The sequence below is a fragment of the Cavia porcellus genome, unplaced genomic scaffold (genome assembly GCF_034190915.1).
Source record: "Cavia porcellus strain 051 isolate PalLab524CR breed Dunkin Hartley unplaced genomic scaffold, mCavPor4.1 scaffold_16, whole genome shotgun sequence".
Classification (NCBI taxonomy): Eukaryota; Metazoa; Chordata; class Mammalia; order Rodentia; family Caviidae; genus Cavia; species Cavia porcellus.
In genome coordinates, this window is record NW_026947499.1 from 35,995,904 (window position 1) to 36,017,954 (window position 22,051).

Consider the following 22,051-nt stretch of genomic DNA (forward strand, 5'->3'; position numbering starts at 1 on the left):
AACCAAGTCTGAGTCATGCTCCTAAGATGTAACCACAAGGGACTCCGGCCTATCTCTCTGAGCAGGCTTTCCACGCCAAAAACTGGCACTGAGTGCACCTGGGCCACACCTATCCTAGTTACTGATGCAAGCTCTGGTCCCTGCTCCTCCCCACACTCTGGTAAGGTAGGTGTTGCAGCACTCAGTGCAGATGAGGACACTGAAGGCCACTTGCTGGCAGTCACAGGGTTAGTAAATGTCTACCGCAGCCCCGGAGGGCATTTTCTAGATATTCGATTACTGCTGAATATGTTTTCATGCCACCCCTCAGCTCCTTGCCATCCCTCTGCCCCTCATACAGACCCTGAGAATAGCACCTTCTCCAGTAATCACCCCCCAGAGATACGAACTGTTGACGTGAAACCCACTAAAACCTACTTACAAAGCCCCACGCTTCTGTTTTTTTTATATAGACAATCTCAATCCTTTATTTTTTCTCTTAAAATCCATTTTATTTCAAGGAGAAATAAAAAGAAAAAAACCCCTAAAACTAAATTTTAAAACACATCAATCAGGGAACAACAACGGTACATACATTGTGTACTGTTACCCTCAAATCATTCACACACAGCACAAGACATCTACGCTCAACTGTCTGAACAACACCAGTACAAATCTTTCTCTTCAGTGAACTCAGAGAAATCAGTAGTATAACTATTTGAAGTAGTTTTTTATGTACATATACATTTGTTGTTTCAGGTTCTCATACTGAGACAATATGATGTTTACACATGTGTCTTATTTATTTCACTTATGAGTATGGTCTCACATTGCAACTATTTACCTATAAAAGTTTCTAGTTTATCCTCTATAGCTCAGTAGTACTCCATTGTATAAAACACCACATCTTTTTTATCTGTTCCTCAGTTGATGGGCATTTAGGTTGTTTCCAAGATCTACCTATTACAAATTGTGCTACTATAAACATACATCGTTGTGGTATGTATGATGTTTTTAATTCTTTTGGGAAGATCTCCGGAAGAGGAATAGCTGGGTTGAATGGGGCCTGTACTCCTAGTTTTTTGAGGAACCCCCACACTGATTTCCATAGTGGTTGCACCAGTCTGCATTCCCACCAACAATGGAGAAGAGTTCCTTTTCCCTCACAGCCCCTCTAGCATTTGTTATTGCTTGATTTCTTGATACTATGAGCCCCAAACTTCTGCAAGTCTTGAAATTATAGGTTATAGAAGCAAAAGTACCTCTGACTGGCCACTGCACACCAAAGATGAGCAAGTTCTTATTGTCTAAAAGTTTACAGGCTAATAGGAAGAGTTGAAAAAAACACGCCAAAGAGTATAATTAAGAAGATTTCTGATTACCTCCTGGTCAGGGTATTTTTCTGCCATGCTGTCCCAATTCAGATCTTATAACCCAATTTTAATTGTGAAAATATAGTTCAATGCAACAAAAAGGGCACAGAGGAAAAAGAGAAAGCACCACAAATAGGATAATTTGTTAAAAAAAATATATGTACTTAATCACTATAATAAATCTGAATGACTTAAACTCATCTATTAAAAGATGAAGACTCTCAGGTGGCAACACAGAAAACAACCCTCCTCAACTACATGCCATTAGAAGACACATCTGAAACTGGTTGATATAGGAAGGCTGGAAGTAAAGGAATGGACTGTGATGTACCAGGAAAATGGCACTGAAAAGGAAATACACAATTCACTTGCCCCCAAGACAAGATATCGAGGTACTGCATGTACCTATATGGTTGCTTCTAGCTGTGTGGGCCCAGCCTCGGAAAGTTCTGCCTTAACTGGTTCAAGACAAGGTTCTGACACTGTGAGGGATTCAAATACACAGTCAGGGCCGAAAATGAGGAACGAACCACAGCAAGTACTAGGAGAGTTGGATGGAGACAATCCTAGGTATTACAGAAAGGAAGCCCCATTAGAAAACAGGACATGGGCAGTTCCTAATAAATACCAAACTGATTGGTCAATTGATTGATATTCTCCTTACTGGAAACTTCTATGGTAATTAGACAGTAAAGTTCTCCACACCCTGCTATTAATCCTGCAGAAGGAAATCTTAAACTAAGCAGGTTGTTGGTGTAATAATTCCAGCTTTGTTTCTGAGACCTAATCTGTTTCTACCCAGGGAAGGCTGCCTGCCTCCTGGTGTCTGGGCAGGGCCTGGGGCTCTCCTTACAGATACAAAAATGTTCAAGTTGCTTTAGGTAATACCAAAGCAAATCTTGAATTTTTTTGAATATTTAAACTAGGCTCAAACCAACCTTGATGGTGCTCTCAGGCATTAGGATGACACTCTGGGTTAGAAACTAGTAGATAAGGTTACTAGCCTGCCATTTAAGTACCTAGCAAGTGTTTGATGCTTTACCCAGTGTCACAGTCTTCTCATAGACCTGCACACTTCCAATGTGTAGATATTCAACCCCTGTTTATTGAGCACTTATTATGTGCTAAGAATATATATACCAGTGATGAGGAAAACAACCCATAGGAGGAGTAAGAATATGGCCAGCTGCACAGCTGACAAGCAGTACTCTCAGGCTGTAGCTCCTAAATCCAGGTCTTTCTTCTCTATCCTCCAGGTCTTCTGTCCCTCCAAGAGGCCTTGCCTTCACCTCCATAACCTGGAGGTCTACCTTCCTGTTCTGAGATAGGGTCTTGCAATGCAGTTTAGGCTAACTTTGAACTCACTGTGTAGCCCATGTGGGCCTCAAAGCCATGGCAATCCTCCTACCCTAGCCTTGGGAGTGCTGGGATTACAGTCATGCACCACCGCACTCAGCCACCTGCCTGTTTTAGGCTTAGGAAGAGTCAAGCTTTATATCTGGAGCAGGCACATGTTGGGACCCATTCAGCAATTTGTGGACCAAATTCCAAATCCTTCCTTCAACTGGAAACAAAGAATCCCTATGGTCAAGAGGAAGATTAAAAAAAAAAGAGGGAAGATCAAATCCCTGAAGGGTGTCAGCCTAGAATCTGAGCCTCAACAGGCAGTGGGGCAGTCAATCCAGACCTGTGGCCCTGCCACCTTCCAGGCTCCGACAAGAGTGGTGCACCAGCCAGGAGGGCAGGCAGTCGGACGGCTCGTGGGTGGGTCACTTGCCAGTCTGTTCCCCATTCAGCGTGCTGGGTTAGACCATCTGAACGTCCTGGGGCAAGATACCTAGATGTACTGAGCCTCATGGAGGGCAGAATTTATTTAAAATAAGGGCAGGGACATAGTTCAATGGTAGAGAGCCTGCTTATCATCCTCGTGGCCCTGGATTTGATCTCTAGCACTGCCCACCCCCCTAAAAAGTCCTTCTGGTTGAGACTTTCCATTTGCACCTCCCCATCCAGAAGCTTCTAGAACCTTGGCCTCTGTTCTGGCCGCACAGTTCTGTGTCTCCTTTCCCTCCCAAAAGGCTCTTTTGCTACAGCCTGGGGTTAGAAATGCAAGGCCCCAGGCTCTGATACGGGCCGTCTTTCTACCTGCTCCTTTTTCCATTCTACTCTGTATGTTTAAAGAACAAAACTATGATCCAGGCAAACACACAGAAAAGTACTGAAAAGAGTCAGCCGCCCCTGCCCCAACCCCAGCATTAGCTGATGCCCTCGTGTTGCCACACCGCCTTCAGATTTTGTAAACTTTTTTTTCAGTAACTGCGGAGCAAACTGAGCTACATTCCCAAATCTTTTTTTTTTTTTAATTTTGAAAAAGGGTCTTGCTAAGTTGTTAAATTGTCCAAACTCGGTTCAAAAGTGTGATCCCACTGCCTCAGCCTTCCAGAGCACTGGGAATCATAGGCATGCAGCTTTGTCTCAGATTTTCTTTCAAAAGAAACATAAGTATGACTTCCAGGAAAATGGAAGAGTGGTGAGCAGCAGGGAAAGAACCTCTCCAAGTTTTGGTGTCCAGATCCTGTAATATAGCAACATGAAGAGGAGAAGAGGTGGGTCCCATGAACACAAGAAGGATCTGAACTGAGACTTGAAGCCCACAAAGAGATAATTCAGGGATTCAGCAAAAATAAGAAAACCAGAGACTGGTCCTGCTGGACAGGGAGAAACAGCAAGGAGCCATGCAGCCTTCCCGTGTGCTGGTGGAGAGCCTTGTGGCTGGGGAGAAGAAGCAAAGAAGCCACCTCCACCTCCCGTCCCTCCCCGTACCCAAGCAACCAGACATGGCACAGGCTGAGATGGTAACCAAAGTAAGGAAGCAACCTGACATTTATGTTGACTGACTTTGCAAACCTGGGACCAGTAGGCTGAGCAACTGTTTGGAGGATAACATCATGCAATATAGTAACAGCTGTGGATTTCCTACTATCCTATCACTGTTCTGTTTTGTTTCATTTTACTGTTCTGTTTTTACTCCCTTAGGAAAAAAAAAAAAAAAAAGGGCCCAGGATATAACTTAGTGGCATGGTGCCTTCCTGGCAAGCATGAGGTCATGAGTTTGACCTCTGGTGAATAAATAAATAAATAAAATGTTGTGCCTTATCTTTCTTGGGAGTTCATAATTTTAGACCTGCTGGTTTCTCCCTAATCCTGGTTTATATTTTTAAGTACATATTCACATTTGCATCCAGAAAGGCAGATGGAATTGCTTTGTATGCATATTTTTAAAAGTGCTCATAAACATCCACTTTGCATCATTCACCTGGCTTAGTTTGCGTAATGTGATTTATTTTAGGTTGTGTATGTACACGTGTATATGTGCCCTTGATCACATCCCCTTTGATTCTACCCGCCCACACCTGCCGGTGTTCTGGCTCTGCTTAGATGTCTCACAGATTCCTGCCCCTGAAGCTCGGTACTTATCACTCCAATTGTTGCCGGTGGTTTATTCAGCCCACACCCTGACTACCATCCTGGACACACATATCAGATGGGGTGGGGATGTTCTTCAGGCCCTGGCATTCCCTTCTCTAGACCAATCCTCCCAGGCCCACCATGTTGGCTCAGCTGGCCCGGGTGTGTGCACATGCACCACATTTGGAAGGGTAAGACCCTTAGAATCCTCCATGGTTCGCCCACCCACATGTCCATCAATTTATACAGTATGTGTTGCTCTTGCCTGGCTCCATGGCGGATAAACAGCCCATCTGGCCACCACAGATAGTCAACTGGTGGCTGAGATTAGAGTGACAAAGGAAGAAGGGAGACAATAAGATAGGTGGATCTGTCCCAGCAGAGAGATTTAGGGAGGAGGGTATCCCAAGGAAAAATGACAAGAGAAGGGGGAACAGATATTCCAGGCAGTAGGAAGAGCCTAGGAAAATACCCTGTGGTTGCTGGAGATGGGCAAGGGAGACATTCACATACAGGGCAGCAGTTCCAGGGCTATGGAGCAAAGAGAGATCTGAGTCCAGTTACACAACCAGGGACGTGGTCACTGCAAATTTGCATGGCTGCTACAGGGAGAGGGTGGGGATGTTAGAGCAGAAGTAGGAACAGGGCTGAGGAAGATGCAAGCTTCCAGCATGAAGGCTCCTGCTGGCTGCTGATGCTGGGGGGAGAAAAATGTGGGACTCAGAGACAAGAGAGAGGGCAGGGCTAAGCTGAAGATAGTGCACCCCAAGGGATCCCCAGGCTCAGGGAGCTGAGACACAGAACACCTCTGAAGCAGCAGAGAAAACAAGCCCAGAGGCCATTTCCCTCCCTCCACGCCCAGGCCCAAGTTAGGCCAGGCAGGCAGCCCAGGACAGGGCAGATGGCTCAAGGTGGTAGAGCTGCATGCTGGGAATTATGGGTCCCCAAAAGCAGCTTCCAACTCTACCTGTTGCTGCCTAAGAGGTATGAAAGGGTGCCATGACTCCCCAAGAAGAGCTCTCTCTCCTCAAGGGATGGTCCCAGACAATGCCTCAAATGCCATTGCCAGGAGCCACTCCTGTGGGCTGAATCCACCTCTATCTTGAGTCTACTTTGTCTGGTCCCCTTCCTTCTGCCTAGAGAAGAGAGCAGAGCCAGTGGAGGACAGTTTCCCACTGGGGTAGAGTCATGAGCACAAGCCAAGGGCTCTACCATGTGTCCTGGGGCAGTCCCAAATATCTGTGGGGAGGCTGCTTTCCTTCCCCAGGACCCCAGCATAGGTCATTTGGGAGTCCAAGGTGGATACCTTTTGGCCCAGCCTGAATGCCATCTTCTGGACAGTAAGACACAAGCCCCGCCTGGTGGCAGATGCACTGTCACAATGAAATGCTGTAGCAGCCCACACAGTGGGTGCTAGAGCATGGCTGAGTGCCTCACTCTGGCTGAGTAACCTGGCAGGTTGGAGGGCTGGGCTTTGCTGATTTGCCCTCTTCCCAATTGCTTCCCTTTGCTGATGGGGGCGGGGGTGGTGGTGCATATGTTGCCTACTTGAGCCCTCTGCCTGGCCAGCTTGGGGCTCAGTGGCTGTCAATCTCAGTAGCACATGCCTGCTATTGGCCACTGTGATGTATGGCGCCATTCTTGGAGCTGGATCCAGGGATGAGCCTATTACATCTATGGCATGGCTTGATCCACCCAGCAACTCACCAGTCACCCCCACTTTACAGATGGTGACAGCTCAGGAGAGGCAGAGCTGGGGCTTGAATTCACACCTGGCTGACATCAAACTCTGGGCTCTTTACCACCAAGAGGCCTAGGGTACCCTAGGTAGCTTTATTTTGCTAGCCCCTGCCATCCCTGCAGATTCCTCTATCAGCCTTGGCCATTCTTGCAAGACCTTCTCTGGGTGGGGCTGTAGGGTGCAGTCAGGCTGCTGGGTGTTCACTGGAAAAATATGAATAGAGAGGTGAGATTAGCACCATTCTATAGATGGGGCTCAGCAAGGCCAAGTTTCTGTCCTAACATCAAACACATGCAGGGCTGGAGGAGTGACTCATTGTGGATCACTTGTCTAGCATGTATGAGGCCCTGGTTTCCATCTACCATCTAAACAAAAATGTGAAAATCAAACACAGAAATTCAGCCTGACTCCAGAGCTTGATGTTAACCATTTCACCAAGACACTTCCCTCTCAGGAAGTCCTCCCTGATCTGTGCTTTGACCCTGACAACTTTAGGGAAACATTGGCCTAGTCTCCATATACTGACAGTCATGTAACCACACTTGTGTTTAAGTTTAACCTCATCTAATCTCCCTGATGTGGTGGCCAAGGACTCGAAAGCACAGAGGTTATCAACATCTCCACATCTATCCTCACTCTCTGAGAACGTCATCCTGAGTTGTTCAGTGCATAGTCTGTCCATCATGTCATCGACTGAGCTCATACCTGGGGACACAGTAGGTACGTTATCTGTTCAATAACTGTGATCACCAAACTGCCTTGCATCAAAACCTCCTATTGCTATCAGCCCTTTCCCTGTGTTATTTCACTGAATCTTCAGTCAATGCTACCAAGAATGCTTCGCCATTCTTCAGGTGACAGAACAGTCTCTGAGAGGCCAAGCAACCCTCTTTCCCTACCAGGTTGCGCAGCTAGGAGGGTGGGAACAGATCTCCTCTAGAGCCTTCCTGCTGGGCTGGACACTGTCCTCAGCAACCTGTACCACCAGGCCTGACCCTGTCATTAGTTCAGGTGTGAATACCAGCTCCCACACCTGTCATTAGGAACTAGGGCAACGGGAGCAACAGGGTTCACACCCTGCCCAGCCCCTCCCCAGTTTCAGCTGCTAAAAGGCTGGCAAAAACAGGGAGGAGCAGGTCCCTTGACAGCTCTGTTCACGGATCAGCACTTGTGTGATCTTCAGTCTTTGACTTCCGGAGTGTAAAGTCCTGACTCAGGGCTCCTGCATCTCCAGGCCCAGGAGGATAATCCTGGCCTGGGCACTTTCTGGGTGCTGGAGCATTGTTTTTCCAATCAAACTTGCATGGGAGACATTTATCACCTCCCCTTCTTTGCAGATGGGGAAACAGGCACAGAATCATTCTGCAAAGCCAGAATTAGATGTGACAAGCATGTATTCCCAGGGCCCAGGTTTCTACCCATCTCACCATGCTGAACCTCACTACAAATCTCACCCACTCCAGGCAATGGAGAAGCCCCTAGAAAACTTGCCAATGAGCCTAGCACTCCAGGAGCATGAGGGAGGATTGCAACTTCAAGCCCAGTCTGGGCAATTCAATGAGGCCCTACCTCAAAAAATTAAAAATGCCCTGGAGATATACTCAGTGGGAGGGCCCCAGTACCTAAAAAATAAAAAAAAAAATTTTTTTTTTTTTGGTGGGCGGGATGTGTGTGTGTGGTTCCTCCAAGCCAGTGACTACAGTTTACTTAGAGCCACAGTTAACTTCTGTGATGTTTGCTCCAGGGCTGCTAGTACTAGGCAACACTTGAGAGATTCCTGTTGACAGAATAGGGCGCTGGGCTGCCCCATCCCACAAATGGGGGTTCAGAAACTAGGCTCTGATCTAGTAGACGACAAAAGGAACCCCTGGTCCCTACCCACTGTTGGGGCAGTGACAGTGACCATCCTCAGTGCTAAGGTGACGGCAAGGACACAGAGTCCACACAGCCTTTAGCCTGAGTGGGCGGGTGTGGGAATGCTTTCTGGAGGAAAAAACCTCTAAGCAGAGATCTGGGGCCAAAAACTGTCAGCCAAGGACAGTGGGTGTCTGCCCTAGCTAGGAGGCTACAGGACCCCGTGTTCTTGCCCCCAGGCCCTCAGAGTCCTGCTCTGGAAATGATAAAGGCCTTCCTTCCTCCCCTCCCCAATGGGTGGAGAGGAGGCAGAGGGCAGGCCTGGCCCATGGCCTGGTGTGTGGGATCTGCATCCTGGGGAGGGGAGAGGGAAGGCGGAACATCACAGTTGTGTGGGGCTGGCACACAGCATCCGATTGTGCAATGCCCTGGAGAACAGCACGGGACTGGACCTGACCTGGGCTGGGCCTTGAGTGCCAGCTGGACCTGCCATGAGCACAAGGGTCCAGCCAAACCCCTGGGGTGGGGAAGTCCTGGGGCGGGGCGGGGGGGGGGGTGGTGTCCCTAGTTGCCAACAGCCTCAATTTGTGATCTGGGCAAGTGGGATCCCAGGGCAGCAGTGCTTCCACAAGGACCAGAACTCTGGGGCCAGTGCTCATACTCCAGCTTGAGTGCCCAGGGCCACAGCCCAGAAGGTGGGGTGGGCTGGGCTGGCCAAGCTTGCACTGCAGGGGCACATATAAACCCTGACTCAGAGTCTCCTAGGGTAGGGGGTGTAGGGAGATGATGAAGGGTTCAGTGGGGACCTCCTACCTAAAGGCAGCTTGAGATGCAAACTCCTGGCCTAGTGCCCACCTGCCTGGAGTTCCACGAGGGGAGCCCCTACCGATTTTCTAGTGGAGGTGGTGGGGAAAGGGTGAAGTCCTCACCCCTCTTTCAATCTCAGCATCTCCATGAGGCTCCCCCAAACCGGTTATTAAGTGAACATATCAGGCTTATCAACAGGACCGTGGGCTGCTCTCAATGCAAACACATCAAGACATGTCATTCCCTTCCCAGGCCACCCTGGGAACCCGCAGCTCACAGATACCGCCAGTTTCGGAGTCAGGGAGTAGAGGGGAGAGCCACACCCCTGACAGATCCCGACACCGCCCAGCTGCCTGGTGCAGAACACGCTGTCCAGCAGGCAGGGGTGCCTCTTCTGTGCCTCCCTCCTATAACCCGCACTGCCACCACCTCTGGGCGTGGATGGGGCGCAAAGAGGTAGGGGCCAGGCCTCAGATGGCTCTCACCTCTTAACTCCCCAAAGCCAGGAGCACCTGCGCGCTCTCCAAAGCGCACTGAGAGCGCCCCCCCTCGCGCTGTTTCCAGGCTCCAGTGTGTCTTAGACCCGGCGCCTGCGGCGTCCACGCCTGGCGGTGCTGCCTCCTTCCGACGCTTCATTCCACATCCCAACGGCGATTCTCAGACTCCCAGCTAAGGATGATCCCAGGACACCCAAGTGTCCGGTACCCCGCCCCCCAACTCAGTTCCTCGCTGTCTAACCCCCGTAGTATTCCCTGGTCTTCTAGGATCCCCCGGTCAGACTTGGATGCCCCCTCCGTGAGCCCCTAGTTAGTTTAGGCTGCGCTTCCCAGCTCCTGGAGGTCCTGGCCCAGCGTTCCCGCGCGTCCCCGACTCCGGCGTCAGTTTCCCACGCCCAGTCGCCTCTAAAGCCTCGGGCGATGGTCCCCGGCGCGCGGGCCCCCTCACCTCCGGGTCTGCGCCGTGGGGCTGTATTTGCCCTTGTTTCTCCTCCTGAAGAACGAGTTCATGGTGGGGCGCGAGCGGCGGGCACAGGTGAGCGGGCAGCACGGGAGCCCTGAGTGCGGGCAGCCGCGGCGCAGGGCACTACTCGCGGCGGGGCGGAGCGCGCGGCCTCTCTCTTGGTGGCCGCTCCCCGGGAAGGTGGCGCCTACCTTCCTCGCGCAGGCGGGGCTACAGCGCAACCCGAGCGAGGGCGGGGTCCCCAGTGGGTGGGGACGCGAAGTGGGCTGGACACTGCCCCGTGGGCAGCCCGGGGACTCCACGGGCCCTGTTCGTGCAAGGGCTCACGGCGCTCACGGGCGAGCGCGCAGTCCCGCCCGCCACGCACCTGCGGCCCGGCGCGCCCCCTGGCTGAAGGCGATGCCCGGTGCTGCGCTGCCCCTGGCCCCGTGCGCTCCGCCTCCTTTGGCAGACACTGAACTGGTTGCCCAGGCAGGTGTGGCTGAGATGGGGTGTGGTGAGTGTCCTGCCCCATGGCTGGTAAGTTACCTCAGGTGGTAGCAATGAGGATGGTGACTGAGAAAACGCGGCTCTTGAGTGCGCTGGTGAAGCTCTCATCCTGCCACCGCTCTTGGTCAGCTGAGACTCCTTTGAAAGACATTTTATTGCTTTCAGCTTCAGTTTTCTTCTTTGTCAGAGGGTGATAACTGCACCAGCACCTCAAAGGACAGTGGGGAGGTTTCTGCCGACAGTGCACACAAAGCTGTTGGCACAATGTCCTGGCCAGAATATTCTGGGAGCTTGACTACCATTATCAGTGAGGCCATCTAGGGCATTTAGAGTTTTTTCAAAGACAAAACTTTTTCAAAGACTAGGCCATTTAGAGTGTTTTCAAAGACAAAAACTCTTAGAAACGTTCATAACTCTAGGACCTGGCACGATAGTGGTACTTCATGGCTGGTCACAAAATTTGCTCGATTCTGGTTCATAATACCCACAATGCACAATTATGCTAGCCTGGGGGTGGGGGATGGGAGGCTGTGGCTGGCTGACAATGTGGAAGCTTGCAAATTGGACAGAAACAGAAAAGGAATCTGGGTAGGAGCCATGTGGGGCCCACAGCTAGGGGCTCAGGCCACTGGAAAGCAGGGTAGAGAGGGGTCTGATCTTAGCTGGGATGGGAGAGCTGACAGTCTCTCCAGAGACATCAGAGGCAGCTACATATTGTATGTTGAAAGGGGCATTAGAGCTTCAACGGGGAGCAATATAGTCTTGGGGTAGTGGGGAGACAAGAGCCCCAGACAGGGTGTCCAGCATGCTAGATTCAAGTTCAGCTGTCTGGACCTTTGATCACTCCCTTGCCCACCTGTTCTTATATTTATAAAATAAGAAGACTGAAGCCAGGTGAGGTAGTGTATTCCTATAATCCTAGTACTATGGGAGGCTGAAGCAGGAGGATCACAAGTTCAAGGCCAACCTGGGCAATTTAGCAAGACCCAGTCTTAAATTTAAAAAGGCTGGAGATGTACCTTAGGGCAAAGACCCTGACTTCAAGATCCAGAACTGGGGGGAAAAAACTTGGTGAGGAATTGATTCCTAAGGACTTTTCCTGCCATAGGCCCCAGATAGTTCAGGCTACTCAGCATCCTTGAGGCCATCTCTTGACCCTGCTTCTGAAGGACAGTGATTTCCAAGTGTGGTTAAAGACTCTAGGAAAACTTTATCCTTTTCAGGGCTTCTAAGTGCCGACTTGAGGGTGTGATTTCCCCTCGTCACTTCCAAATGCATTTTTCTGGGGCAAGGTTTTGGCGAAGTCCTTCATTCTTCCCCTCCGTTGAAGACATTTAGCACCTATCCTGACCTGGTCTGTCTGGCTCTTGGGAGTGAACTCAGTTATTCACAATGAATTATACTTTCAGGACCCTATTACCTTTTAAATTTTTTGAGACAGGGTCTTACTAAGTTGTGAAGTTGCCCAGACTGTACTTGAACTTGGTGACCCTCCTGCCTCTGCCTACTAGACAGCTGGAATCACAGGTGCACACCTCTCTGCCCAGCTGGGAGCACATAGAATTCACAAATAAACCCATTCATTTGATTTTTTGAAGAGAACTGGAGATGCAGGACAATGCAGGACTCTCCCACCAAGCCAGAGGCAGTGGTCTCAAAGCCATTGTGCATAAAAATCTCTGAGGCTGGGGAAGGTTGTAAAATGTAGAATCCAGGGATCTCCCACCCTTGAGGTCCTGCCTGGGGAGTCTGGGAAGGGACCCAAGAATCAGAAGTGTTGTCAAGTCCTCCTGCCACCTATCTGAGAAGCCAGGAGAAAGAGAACCTGTCTGTAGCCTTCCAGCAGAAAAAGCTATCCAGGAAACCTATCATCCACCCTGCTTTAGCTCTTCCTGGCTTTTTTCTCCCAGCTGCCCTAGGCTAGTGTTCCTTACTGGCAAGTATGGGCTGAAGCAGGTCCTTTGCTTCTAAAGTGACTTCCTTTCCGGGATTTGGGCACCTCCAGGGTGCTGGCCATGGGAGGAGTCAGAGAGAAGCCAGGGTTTTAGAACACAGGTATGTGTGGTACAAGTGGTGAGAGCTGGAAGAGTAAAGCCTGAGCTCTACCCACATAGATCCTTCCTCACGTAGGGGGCTGCATAGGAACTCTGCCTATGTCGCAGTGCCTGCCCTGTAACTTCCCCTTAGTCTCCTTTCCCTTTCCCTACAGGGCAGCTCTCTAGCCCGAATTCCATCACTGTGACGTCTGTGCTGAGGAGGAAGCTCTGGAACCCACCTGCAGCCACAAAGGAAGTTGGTTAAATTGCCCAGGGTAGGTGCACATGGGGAAGACCTCACAGATGGAAAAGGAAAGTGGATAAATGGACAGAGGATGCATCCAGGGCAAGGGCCAGAGGTTGAGTGCAATAGAGAGCAGGGCTAGTTTGTGCTGGACAGAGAGAGGGAGAGGGAGGAGGGAGGAGAGGGAAGAGATGGAGGATGTGTACAATACACTTTTGTATACGTAGGTACTTCTAGAAGGACCCACAAGAAGCTGTTAGCTGTTTCCCCTCAGGAAAGACAAGATAGAAATCTGAGTTTTCACTGGGGAATGAAGGCAGACAGCCTAAATAGACCAGGTTTGAGACCCTGCTTAGTCCCTTCCAATCATTTTCCCTCTCTAAGCCTATTTCCCTCACTTGAGAAGTGGGCAAGTAGGGTATCAGCCACACCGAGTGAGATGCTGTGAGTTAAGCAGCTAATAGGGCCCTGGTGATGGGAGGGGCCTTAGCAAAGGGGATGGGACGGTATCGGGTATCTGAAGCCAGAGGATTTTTGATAATGTGTCCGCTCAGGGTACCCACTGTACAGGAGTTACAAACATGGTCAAAACACAGGCTTCTGGGAACTTTGAAGCCCTCTTTCGCACAATAACTGGGAAAGTGAAGATGGGTTTGAAAAAAAGAAGCTGGACCCTTCTCAAGGTTAGCAGACCTGTAGCACAATCATTGAATAACAGTGATGACATTAATAGTGGCGATGCCATCTCTTGTCATCAAGGGTAGACTCTGCCAGGCCACATGGCAGGTCCCCAACATGGCTCCGCTGGTTGGATTTGCTCTGCACCCAACAGGTGGAGTAGGTGAAGTGGGCCAGGGCCCTGTCTTGGAGGTAGCTGGCTCTTGGCTTAGTCTCCAGTGCAGGGAGCCCAGCTGTGAAAGGCATGGTACCCAGCTAGGCTGGTGCATGATCAGCCTGTGTGAGCTCTGCTCCCACCCTACCTGCAAGGAGGGGGGCTGCTGGACTTGTGCTGACTCCACTGGTCCTGATCCAGGACTGGTAGTGAGAATGAGCAGATTTGGGGAGAAATCCAGCTGTGCCCTTCCATCCTCCCCTGTCCATACTATGAAAATTGGGCTCAGAGCTGATGTGGTTGTGCAAGTGTGCTTGGGCGTGTGCACACGTGTACACCACACATCTGGGGGCAGGCCGAATGGGGTGGGATCTCTGTTCTTGCAGTGCATCCTCCCCTGGGCAGATAGCATGTGTTCGGAGCTGAGGAGGCCTCTACTGCTCGGTGACTCATCCGCTCCGTGGCCCTGAAAGTGAGGCCTGCTGTTCCCTCACGATGCCTGGGAGGGTGTCTGTTGTGGGTTTGCTGCATGACCTGGTTAACCCCTGGGAGATGGCACCTGCAGAGCTATCCCAGCCCCTGGCATCCTGGTGACTCTCAGCCCCTAAAACCTGTCCCCTTTCTGCAACAAGATCTAAAGGATTACACAGCCCTCCTGTTTGCTGTCATTGTTCCCCAGGAGCTGGAGAGGTACTCACTTGGGGATAGCTAGCAAACCAGTTTAGAACCAGAAGGGCGGCATTCCCCCAGCTCAGAGAGGTGAGGGTGTGTGGGAGGGCAGGGGCCTGTTCCTCACTGGGCGGATCCAGCCTTTTCCTCACCTCCTGTGGAGGCCCAGGTTCATGCTCTGCAGACATCTTCTCTTCAGTTCTGTCCTACCCCTATCTGGGAAGTCTTTAAAAAGTGCAGATTCCAGGGCCTCTCTGAGATTATGGTTGTGTGAGTAGGGTCCAGTGTTTTTGCATTTTGGAAAATACTTCTCCCATAGGATCTCTGAATCACCCAGAGAAACACAGCTGTGGACAGAGACAGACAACTGGGTCTGGCTTCCACACAGCTGGGAAAGCCCAAGTCTTTAGCCCAAAGCCAACTAGATCTGAATCCTGGCTTTGACATGTACCCAGCTGTGTGACATTAGGCAGGTGGCTTCACTTCTCTGGATCTCGGTTTCCCCATCTGCAAAAGGGGAAAGAGCCAGTGTATAGCAGTGTGCAAAGTACTGGCATTGAGGTCTTTCTCCTCCTGCCCTCCCAGAGAGCAAGGGGGCCTGGCCCAGTTTCACCCTGTGTTTTGTAACATGTTTACTTTTCTTGCAGGACAAAGCAAAGGATGGAAAATCATGCTGGCTCTCCAGCTTACACGGCTGACTCACTGGGGTTGGGCTGGGGGCCAGTGAGTTCCCCCAGCAGTCCCCTGGGACCAGAGAGGAGGCTTGGCCCTGGCAGAGGACAGGAGAGGGTCTGCGGTGACTCATGCTCTGCCTGCCCCTGAGTCATCCCAGGAAAATGTGCCTTGGGACCTCACCCACCTGGGCCCCTGAAAGCCTATTCCAGTCTGGCCACCTTGCCCTACCTATAGGGTAACCCCAACTTGTTGCCTCCCCAGGAAGTCTTGCTCCAGTGACCCCATGCTGGTCCTTCCTAGATGCAGTTGTGCTCCTGTGTGGTCAAGTCTGTTCTCAAAATACTGCAACAGTCCCTGACTTTATTGAGTAGTAGCTGCTCTAAGCCTCAGCTGCTCTGGTTCTGCCCCCCAGGACCCAACGATGGGGTTTAACCTTCTTTTGTCTCAGCAGGGTCCTTCTGGGCTCTTCCTCAGCCACAGGCTGGAGTCCACTCTGGCCACACAAGTCACCACCTGGCCTTGCAGACCCAGGCCTCAGGTTTCAGGCATCTTATCTCTAACCGGGTTGCTTCCAACAATCTGCTGCACATCCCCGGACACCTCATCTCAGGCGTCGCCCTGGGCCTCTCAGACCAGTCTGCAAAGCCTGCCCAGAGAGGAGGTCACCCACCCTTTCAGGCCAGATGGAGCTGGGTGGGGCCTGGCAGGCATGCCAGGCCTGGGATTTCTGCAGGACAAGCCCAGATCAGTTCCCCCACTCCATGCCCAGGCTGCGGGCTCCCCACTGCCTCTCCAGTCCTGCCCAGCTCCCACTGCTCGGACCTGTGGGGCTGCATTCTAGGACTAGGGCCAGGGTGTGACTGACCCTGAACTGGCCCAGGTCAGCAGGTCAGGACCCCATTTCCTCAAGAGCCTGGAGGCCTCAGTGATGGATTGGATGGGCCATGAGACTTGACTTGACCATGTTCTAGGCTGTGTGATCTTGGAAGGTTGCCTAACCTCTCTGTGACCTTGGAGACATGGCCTACCCTCTCTATAAAATGGAGTTAGCTAGTGAGCTGAGCTGTTAAACCCCAGCTGCTCCATTTTCTAGCTGGATCACCCTGGGCAAATGTCTTTGCCTCTCTGAACCTCAGCTTCTCTGTCTATAAAATGAGGACATGGACTTCAGCTTCATAGTGTCTTAAGGACTCAGTGAAGTAAGACAGGAAATAATGACAAATAGTAACAATTTTGTCGAATGTTTACTGTGTGCCCAGCCCTGTGCTATGGGCTTGGCATTATCTTTCTAGCTTTGTTGAGATTGCATGTGACGAAGAGCCCATTCTTAACTCATATGATTTGTGAGCTCTGACGTAATCACACAGCCATGAAACTATTACCATAATGAAGGGTTACAACTTTCCTGCTTCCTCTTACCAGTTTGCACTGTGGCCACTGGACTTCCAAGACACGAAATGCCTCTGAAAGCCATCTGAGAGGACTTGGGGCTCAGATTCTTGTCCTCACCACTTGCTGCCAGCAGCAGCCAGTGTGGAAGTCAGCTCAAGGTCTTGTTGAATGAATGAGAGGGTCAGTGCACCATGGTTGCCCAGAGGAAGGCCAGGCAACGGCTTCTGGTCCCTGAGCCAGAACTCTGATGGGAGTGAAGGGCTTTGTTTGTCTAGTCATTCATTCATCCAGTATTTATTGAGCATTTATTATGTGACAAGTCCCATTCTAGTCACTCAGGACTCCAGATCCATAGATTGGTCGTGGGCCTTCAATGAGCTCGCTGCAGAGGATGGTGAGATGGTGCAAGTTTGAGGCCACATGAAGGTGACTCTTCTTGGTCCTCAAGGTCAAGCACTTCTAGCTAAGTGTGAGGTGTGCCCTCAGGTGGGGGTCTGAGGACACTGAGGGAAGTAGTTAGACCCAAGGCTGAGGGTGATTGGGATCAGTTGAGAAAGGGGAGACCCTCCCTTGCAAGGATCTCGGGGGTCCCTTATTCTGTTCTACATCAGTCATTTCCATGGCAACCAGGCTCCTCTCACCCATAGTGCTTCACAGCGCCTCCCTTAGAGGATACAGTGACAAACAATCTTATATTCACAGTGCCTCATCTGGGAAGGGGAATGAGGCAGAAAGGCAGACAGCCACATTTTAAAAATGAAATAGAGCCAGGTATAGTGTGCATCTGTAATTCCAGCACTCTGGGAAGCCGAGGCAGGGTAATTGCAAGATTGAGCCCAGCTTGGGCAACTAACTTCATGACTTCAGAAGACCCTGTCTCAAAAAAAAGTAGAAAGTGGGCTGGAGATGCAGTTCAGTGTGAAGACCCTGCATTCAATTCCTAGTACAGGGAGGAGGAGCAGGATGAAGAGGAAAAGGGAGAGCAGAAGTAGGAGGAGATGGGAGAGGAGAAATAATAAATGGCCCAAGTGCCCACTAGTGGGGGAGAGGGAAGGCATGACCCAGCCTCCACAACTGGGACAAGTGGACAGGCTGGGGAACGTGGGGTCTGTAGGTCTCAAGGGTAGAAAGGCTGAGACGTGGGCAGAGGGCTGCTGTATTTTTGTTGATTATGACTTGAAATGGAGCTGCCCATGTTCTCCGTGAGCACGCTCTCCCCGCAATGTCCTGGCCCTTCTGCTTCTGCCAAGGCCCTATGCCCATTTTGACTGCTGAGGTCAAACATTCCTGTCTGGGACCCACTGACCAAGCCCCCTCCCTGGCATTGTCTGTTTCTGGCTCAGGCTTAATCCCCTGCCTGGACGAGGGCCCCAGGGACATGAGTCAGTCCCAGTCAGCTCTGGACAACGATCCCTCCTCCTGGCCTTGGGGACCCACACCAGCCAGGCTCGAATCCGGCCCATCCTGTTACCTGCAGAGGGTTACCTGTGGGTGTGTTGTGGGGACGGGGGGGGGGGTATGCTCTGCTGCAGAAGCTGCTGATGCCTCAAGCTGCCAAGCAGGGGTGTGTGGCTAGTGTCACTGAAGAACGTGGTATAAACTGTACAGCCTATATCAGTAGGGGCGAACATATGGCACCCATGCACAGCAGACACACAGAGCCCTCTGTCAGCACATGAGCCAAGTTGCCCCAGCAGCCAGTTAAACTGATTTTTCTAAACTAAAGCCTCAGTGTTAAGGTTCAACAGTGGTGCTGGCACGGGGCGGGGGGGGGGGGATAAATAAGTGGGTTTTGGGTTGAAGTTTGAATCTTGTTTGTTTGAATCGAGCCGAGGGACTTGGACTGGCACCTGTCTACACTCCCTCACCTCTGTTGTTCCCAGTAGAATGCTTGGTATAATCTGATCTATCACAGAATTGAATCCAATCTCCACTTGCTACTTCTTTTCAGATTTACCTGTTTTTTTTTTTTCCCTCTCCTAGGAGAGAGGGACATGCTTTGCCACTGAGCTACACCCCAGCCCTTGGTTTGGCCATTTAGCCCTGCAACGTTCCTGCACCCACCATACTGCCTGGTCCTTAGTGTATCTCTGAATGGAGCTTGGGCACAGGGAGAGAGTGTGGCAGGGGGAGCAGCTGGAGCCCAGATACTGCCCCTTCCCCTTACCAGCTCAGGAGAAGGAAGGGCTGCACCTTGAGGGCTCCTGGGCTGGCCCAGAAGGGGGCAAATGGTGAGCACACAGCTCCAAGGACCACAACCCCTTTTCCACAGCGTCTCCCTCAGCAGGATCCTGTGGGGCGTGGGTGGGCAGGACATACAGAGCCTCCATTTCCCAGTGCCGGGGTACAGTGGCAGCTGTGGTGTGTGCCCAGGATCCTTTGAGACCAGGGCACTCATTTCACCAGCAGCTGGGAGCCCTGGCTGCTGAGGGCTCCCCACAGTCTCCTGAGGTGCTGTCTTACCCTGGGCCTGTCCTCTGCCCATAGCTGGGTACCCAGGCTGCAGGGCCTGTCCCTTGCCCCTTTGTGTCAGCTCCAGTGGGGACTGCAGGGCTTGGCCCCCATGTTCTGCTCCAGGGTAGGCTGAGACTCCTCCCTGCAGGTGGCTGAAGCCACCACAGACGAAGGGCAGAAAGGGGATCCTGCACTGTCTCTAGAAGCTTCCTGGGAGACTAACTTTAGATCTGTGACCTCTGGAAATGTGAGATGCAAGTTTGTGGTTGCTCCTGGGACCAGTACAGGGCTTACTGCACTATTCAGGGGCTGCCTGCACCATCAGGGTGACAAGGGACAGAAGCGGGTCCGGGAGGAGCTTCTACTCTCTGCCCCCTGACCTTGAACATCCTGGAGGCAAATGGGTGACTCCACCCGTAAGGAGACCCACAACCCCCGCTTGCTCTGCTCTGGACTTCTTGGGGCATCTTCAAAACCCGAGAGAAGTGGGAGGGTCAGATTTGGAACAGACGGGACATAGCTAGAAGAGTAGTCAGAACTTCACCAGCCTCCCTGTCCAACTCTGGGCTCCTCCCTGCAGATGGCCCTGTCCCAGTTGCCTCCCCATTTTCCAGACACTTTTACCCACCTATGAAAGAAAGCGGTGCCGTCCACCTAACTCTTTCCACAGGAGCAGCATGAACAGAGTGTGGCCCATCCGCCCAGGGGACTACTAGCCACCGCAGGGCTGAGCGCCGAGAGCTGAACATACAGCATTGGCCTGGAATGCCGGCTAGAGCCGCTTGGTCCCTCCCGGCAGGCCTCCAAACATTTACAAAGGGCTTCAGATGATCTCCAGAAGCCTACAGGACAGTGACACCATTACCCCTGTTGTAGAAAGTATTTCCAGTGTGATTTCTATCAGAGCAAAATATCTATAGCAAGATTTACCATGGAACCACGCTGGGAGCATGTAGAGCATCACCCTTTCCTGCAACTGCCACCGCCACCTATCTCCAGAAGGCTTCTGCTCTGTTCAACGGGGACTCCATGTCCATCAGTCACCTCCCTGAGCCCCACACCCAGCCTTGGCAACCACCCTTCCGCTTGCTGTCTGCTAAGTGCTGATTTTGGCACTCAGGAATCTGGTGTGAGCGGCCCCCAGCAGCACTGTCCCTTTGCGGCAGGTGTCTTTCACTCAGCATGGTGCCCTCTGGTTTGGGGTACCTGGTAGTGTGTGTGTCAGTGATTCCTGAGACTGGACAGTATTCATGCTACCCCATTTTACAGGAGGGACCACTGTGGCCAGACAGTTGGGTGTAACGGCCAGAATGCCAGAACGCACACCAGACACCTACCTGACCTCGGAGCCTCCACTACCCCATGATAGAACGCTGACTCTCCCAGGCTTCCCCTGCTTTGCACTCTTCTCTCCACATCAGCGGCTCCTCTGCTTTGCAAGGCCTGGCCTTTTACTTCCCATTGGATGTGACCTTTAGACCATGGGCAGGTGGGATGGTGGAACTTGGTGGGTCAGACTCCCCCAGACACAGCCTCTGCACGCTCAAGGCTGCTCACTGACCAGGATCACTGCCCAGAGTTGTGCAGTTAACAACCTGCACATTTGTACACCAATAGCCCTGCTTAATGGCCCTCAAGTTTCCCAAGTCCAGAGGCTTCTGGACTATGCTCTGAGAGCTGGGGGGAAAGGCACAGTTTAGAGACAGCTGCAGAGAGATGAGACGAGTGGCCAAGGGGGCTGGGGAGGCAGGAAGGAGGACCAGTGGGCTCACTGGGCATGGGCATCCATTCACTCTGAAACTACACAGTCGTGGTGACTGCGCACCCTCATGAATGTACTAACAACTACTGAACTGCACACGAAGTCAGTTAGAATGCTAATTTTTATGTGTGCTTGACTACAATCAGATGGGAGAGCAGGCATGGTGACACATGCTTGAAATCCTAGCACTCTGGGAAGCTAAGTCAGGAAGATCGCAAGGTAGAGCCCAGCTTGAGTAATTTAGTGATTTAGCAAGACTATCTCAAAACTTAAAAAAATAAAAAATAAAAAAGGACTGAGGATGTAGCTTTGTGCAAAGGCCTGGCTTCAGGCTCTAGTACTGGAACACAAAAAAGTGGTAGGACTCACCCTGTTTGGCCCAGTCTTTCCAGCCACAGCACTGTCTCAGGGATCTCATGTATCCAAGGTGCAGTCCAAACGCCATTTCTGTCTTCCAAGGAGCTGAATCTTGGCCTTTTCACTCCTGCCCCACTCCTAACTTTCCTGTTCTTAGTGCCACACTGAGCATCCAACTGAGGACATTTCCCTGCAGGATGCTCCATAAGGGTGTCAAATCTGGATTGGGTCCAGTGTTTTAATCAAATAATATGTTCCTAATGGTTGAATTTCCTGTGGCAGTGGCCCATCTGCCGGGAAGACATTCAGAGATTTGGGGTGGTTTGTAGGATTGCCCAAGCCCGCCTCCTCACAAGGCAGCTTTGGCTAGGCTGTTCCCGTAGGGCAGGGCTGAAGACTGTGCCTTGAGTTTGACATAAGCCCCAGCATCCCTAGAGGACGGGCCGTCCCTCCAGGACCTCCCCATCTGGGGCCAGGGTGCTGAGATGGCCAGGGTGCTGAGATGGGCTTGAAAATCACATCCTCTGGGCATTTCAGCTGCATCTGTAACAGAAGACTTTTTACCCAAGTTCTTTTCATAATTTACAGGAATTGTTTTGAGGATTAAATGTATTAATGTTTGTAAATCTTTAGAATGGTGCCTGGAATTGCGGAATTGCAGAGTGCTTTACTGGGTCTCTCTCTCTCTCTCACACACACACACACACACACACACACACACACACACACACACACGAAAGCCAAAGAAAGAAAGAAGGGGAGAGAGGGAAGAAGGGAAGAAGGGAGGAAGAAAAGAAAGGGAAAAATCTTAACAAAAACGGGTGGGAATAATTACTAGTAGAACATGGCTAAGAATAGGTGACACGTGATAGGTGGTGGTGATATTAATTCGCTTCTCTTGGGCGGTAGAAGGAGGGAGCAAAGCGTTCACTCTCCTTAGGGCCTCAATTTTTGCGCTG

General features: G+C 51.3%; 1 protein-coding gene and 1 long non-coding RNA gene across 2 annotated transcripts in view; one reads left to right on the plus strand and one right to left on the minus strand.

The window, feature by feature from the left end:
* Ppl (periplakin) overlaps window positions 1-10,490 on the minus strand; it is a 44,132-nt gene extending 33,642 nt beyond the window's left edge. The window contains exon 1 of the mRNA XM_013141932.3: window positions 10,168-10,490. Coding sequence (XP_012997386.1) covers window positions 10,168-10,229 — 62 coding nt within the window. The 5' untranslated portion in view covers window positions 10,230-10,490. The remainder of the gene's footprint in view (window positions 1-10,167) is intronic.
* On the plus strand, window positions 10,448-21,030 carry LOC111753935 (uncharacterized). Its single transcript, XR_010039822.1, has 2 exons — window positions 10,448-10,701; window positions 12,881-21,030. It is a non-coding gene; the product is annotated as an uncharacterized LOC111753935 (long non-coding RNA).
* Window positions 21,031-22,051: the final 1,021 nt, after the last annotated feature.